This window comes from Carlito syrichta, unplaced genomic scaffold (assembly GCF_000164805.1).
Source record: "Carlito syrichta isolate Samal-C Ts95f unplaced genomic scaffold, Tarsius_syrichta-2.0.1 Scaffold307839, whole genome shotgun sequence".
Taxonomy (NCBI): Eukaryota; Metazoa; Chordata; class Mammalia; order Primates; family Tarsiidae; genus Carlito; species Carlito syrichta.
In genome coordinates, this window is record NW_007251935.1 from 334,489 (window position 1) to 338,873 (window position 4,385).

Here is a 4,385-nt window from a genome sequence, read left to right on the forward strand (position 1 = left end):
CTAAAACGGGAGGCCTGGTCCTGCCGGCTGGCCCTTGGGCGGGGCCTGGCACACGCCCGAAGCCCGCCGCGGGGCAGGCTGGGACTTACCTGCGTAGGGCGGTCCGTAGTAGCTGCGGACATACGTGGCCTCGTGCGCGTTGGGGGGCACCACCTCGTAGTAGTCCTGGTACGGGCTGTAGACGCGCACCTGGGGAATCCGGCGCGGTCAGGTGCCCAAGGCCCGGCTCAGGCCTCTGCATCCCCTCCGGCCCCGCCCCCACGTTTAGAATCGGGCCTCCAGCCGGCTCGGTGGCTCAGCCTGTAATCCCGCGCCTTTGGGAGGCTGAGGTGGGGGATGGCCTGAGCTCGGGTTGGGGACCGGCCTGGGCAGCGAGACCTCATCTCCACAATAAATCAAAAAATCAGCTGGGCGTGGGAGCCCGCGCCTGTAATTCCGGCTACTCGGAAGGCTGAGGCGGAAGGATCGCCGGAGCCCAGCAGGTCGAGGCTGCGGTGGCCGCGAGCGGCCACTGCACTCCAGTCTGGGCGACTGAGTGAGACACCAACTCAAAAAAAAAAAAACAGAGAGAAATGGGCCTCCAGGCACCAGCAAGCACCTGGAGAAAGGCCCTGCCTTCCACACCAGCTCCGTGGCCCTCATCCTCTAAAACTTCAGCCCCTACATCCAGCCCTCAGTGGTGTCCATTCGCCTCCCCTGGCCTCCTGTCTAGCTCAAAAACTTCTCCATGGCTCCCAACTTCCCTTCACAGACAGTCTAATATTTGCTAGCTGCTCCACGATAATCCCACTGGGAGCCTAGCTCAAACCCAGTGGATTTCTCTCCTCTCCTAGTCACAGGGAGGAGAGCGTGGCCAGGCCCCAGGCCCGCGAAATAACTGCGTTGGGGAGGAAAGAAGGATGCAAGGCAACTAAATACAGTCATGCGTTTCTCAAATAACAGACATACGTTCTGAAAAATCTGTCCTTCAACAATTGTCTTTGTGTAGACATCACAGAGTGTACTTATGCAAACCTAGATGGAGCAGGCCACACCTAGGCTATAGGGTACAGCCTGTTGCTCCTAGGCTACAAATCTCTTCAACATGCCGGTGTGCTAAATACTGGAGGCGATTGTAAGTATATGTGTAACTCAACACATCTAAACATAGAAAAAGTGATGCATTGTGCTACCACATTTTGACAGCTACATCACTAGGTGGTAGGAATTTTTCAGTTCCGTTATGATCTTACGGGGCCACTGATGTATATGTGGTCTGTCACAAAGCTTTAATATGCTGCGCAAGGCTGTAACTATTTTTTTTTTTTTTTTTTTTTGAGTTAGAGTCTCACTCTGTCTCCCACGCTGGAGTGCGGTGGCAGGCTCACAGCCACCACACCCTCAACCTGCTGGACTCAGGCAACCCTCCCACCTCAGCCTTCCAAGTAGCTGGAACTATAGGTGCGCACCACCACACCCAGCTAATTTTTTCATTTATTGTAGAGACAAGGTCTCACCAAGTTGTCCAGGCTGGTCTTGAACCTCTGGTCTCAGGCAATCCTCTCACCTCAACCTCCCAAAGTGCTGGGATTACAGGCTTGAGCCATGTGCCTGGTCAAGGCTGTTACTATTATTGAGCATCTACTATGCACCAGGTCCTGAAAAAAATGTTCATGTGTGTTGCCATCTCTAATCCTTAAGGCAGGTATTATTATCTCTACGTTACCATGAAGTTGGAGACTGAGACTTGGGAAATGGTCAGTGTTCTCTCTGGGATGCACTCCCTGCCCTCCCTTTTCTCCCATTAGATTTCTACCAACCCTTCAAAGCTTGGCTCAAAAGTCACCCACTCCAGGAAACCCTCTTGGCCTCAGAAATAATTCTTTCTTCCTGAGCTCTCTGAACAGTGCTTGCAGCTCCTGTTGCTCTCCTTTCTCCTGGCCTTTCCTGTCTATACCCCAAATGGGAGCTACCTGTGGACAACGATTCATTCGTGTCACCAGTAGGCATTGTGCAGAGTAGGAACTAATAAATATGTGATGAATTAAATGGAAGCTCCCCATCCAAACCCCTCATTTTACCCATAGGGGAGCAGACCCGGACAGGGGCAGGATCCCTTTCTCTTCTGGGTCCTCCTCTTAGCCCCCTTCTATCCTGTCTCTCTCTCTCCAGCTGGTCCTCACACCTGAATGGCCAACTCCCTTTAGAAGTCGAGGTGTCTGAAACTGCACTCATCTCAAGGTGACTGCAACATCTCTCCATCTCCCAAAACTGTCCCTCTCTCCCTCAGTGATCTTCTCTGCATACGCTGCCACCATGCACTCAGATCAAGAAAGCAGTCGGCACCCTCATCATCATACACTCGCCTTCCACAACACATCAGCCACCAGGTCTTGTGACTTTTATCTTCTAAATAGGCTCTTCTGTCCCCCCTGTTGGCCAATGCCAAGAGAATCAGCCATTGGTCTTAGCAACTTAGAAGTTATGGGTGAACTTGAAAGAATACTTTTCAGAGGAGTGGTTGGGAGGAAAAGCCAAACAGTGGAGGGTTGAAGAGTGGTTGGGGAGGGAAGGAACCAACATGCCACGACATCTCTCTCAAGAAGTTTGGCTGCAAAGCGGAGTTCTCCAAGTGCACCTTGTGATCTCAGGGCTCTGGGCCATCTCCTTTGATGAGGATGCCCTCTGGCCTTTTCTTACTCAACTCCCTTATTTGTCTTTCAGGCCCAAGTATCACTCTGCCTAAACCTCAGGATCCCCTGGGATCCCATCTGGACACCCGCAGCCCTCGGACTTCCCTCCTCCCAGACACATTCTCACCATTGAGTCTCTGTGAATGTGTGTCTCCCCTGTCAGACCTGGAGACCCTGCAAGGACAGAGGCTGGGTCAAATCAGACAGCAGGTATATAATAAATGTTTATTGACTGTATCTCAAGTGAACCAAATGCAGGGCCAGAATGGAACTAAGGTTGCCCAGCTCTGAGTTCAGTTTCCAGTTAGGTAGAACAAACAGTGCTGAGGCAATGTAGGAGGCTCAGACAAGGAATGCTGCAGGGCCTTGCTTTCAGTTAATTCTCCTTGCTGTCTCCCTCCCCAGGGTGCTCCAACAGGGCTTTCCAGTGAGCGTGGCTGGGATCTGGGCTCCTGTCCAGAAGGGGCTACAGGGTTCTCAGAAATCAGATCCAATTTTACTGGGAGGGCAGTTAAGGCCCAGAGTCTTCACTTGCCCTGCTGCTGTACAGCCAGCCAGTGGCCTCACAAGGCCCCAGAGAGCGTGGAAAATACTACCTCATGTCCCTCTGGGGCACCTCTTTCTTCCTTCCAGGTCTGGGAGGCCCAGAAGTAAACTCATGTAAGTCACCTGGCAACAGGCAGGGACACCTGAGACCCATGGGCAGAACCTGAGGGTTTGATCTCTGAGCCTCTTTCTCTTCAGAGGCCCAGCCCCTTTGTGGGTGGGGACAGGGTTGGCCAACCAGGGGGCCACATGCAAATAAATGACTCCCCTTAGATAAGCTGTTGTATCCTTAGGTTTACAGTATTTTTTTTTTTTTTGAGTCGGAGTCTCACTCTGTCGCCCAGACTGGAGTGCAGTGGCCGCTCCGGCCACCGCAGCCTCGACCTGCTGGGCTCCGGCGATCCTTCCGCCTCAGCCTTCCAAGTAGCTGGAACTACAGGCAAGCGCTACCACGCCTGGCTAATTTTTTGATTTATTGTAGAGATGAGGTCTCGCTGCCCAGGTGGGTCTCGAACCTGCGGGCTCAGGCAATCCACTCACCTCAGCCTCCCAAAGGGGCGGGATTACAGGCTGAGCCACCGAGCCTGGCTGGTTTACAGTATTTTAAATTCTATTTTTAGGCTTCCCCACTCATATCCTAGTTTGGGCATTGGGACTGCCTCTGAATGATGGGCTGGAAGTCCTAGGCTTGCCACTAATTAATCGAGTGGCCCTGATCAAGTTATGCCACCTCTCAGAGGCTTTAGCTCTCTGTCAAGTCTTTGCTGTGCTGCCCACTCCCAAGGTGATACAAGGAACCAGCAGAGTCACACCTATGTGACTTGGTGGCCCTAGCATTTCTAGGCTCAGAGGTTCTGTGCATCAGTCACCAGGAGCAGTTATTTGAATTATGGCTCTCCTAGGCTCCAGCCAGACCTATGGAATTAGAGTGTCCAGAGGTAGTTAGGAACACGTGTTTTTAGTCCCTAAGCAATTCTAATGCACAGTCACACTGAGCACCACTATGCAAGGAGAGCTCACAGGTACTAACTTGAGTCCCCCACTGCCAACACCCCTCCCAGGCCCTGTGCTGAGCACCAAGGACAAAGGAAGGACTCAGGTCCAGACTTTCTTTTTCTTTTTTTTTTCTTTTTTGAGTTGGAGTCTCACTCTGTCACCCAGACTGGA

At 52.3% G+C, this 4,385-nt stretch overlaps 1 protein-coding gene across 1 annotated transcript in view; it reads right to left on the minus strand.

Annotated features, from left to right (window-relative positions):
* Positions 1-4,385, minus strand: part of PLEKHB1 (pleckstrin homology domain containing B1) — a 15,122-nt gene continuing 10,737 nt past the window's right edge. Inside the window, exon 7 of the mRNA XM_008064669.1 lies at positions 1-189. Within this exon, the coding sequence (XP_008062860.1) occupies positions 1-189 (189 nt within the window). The remainder of the gene's footprint in view (positions 190-4,385) is intronic.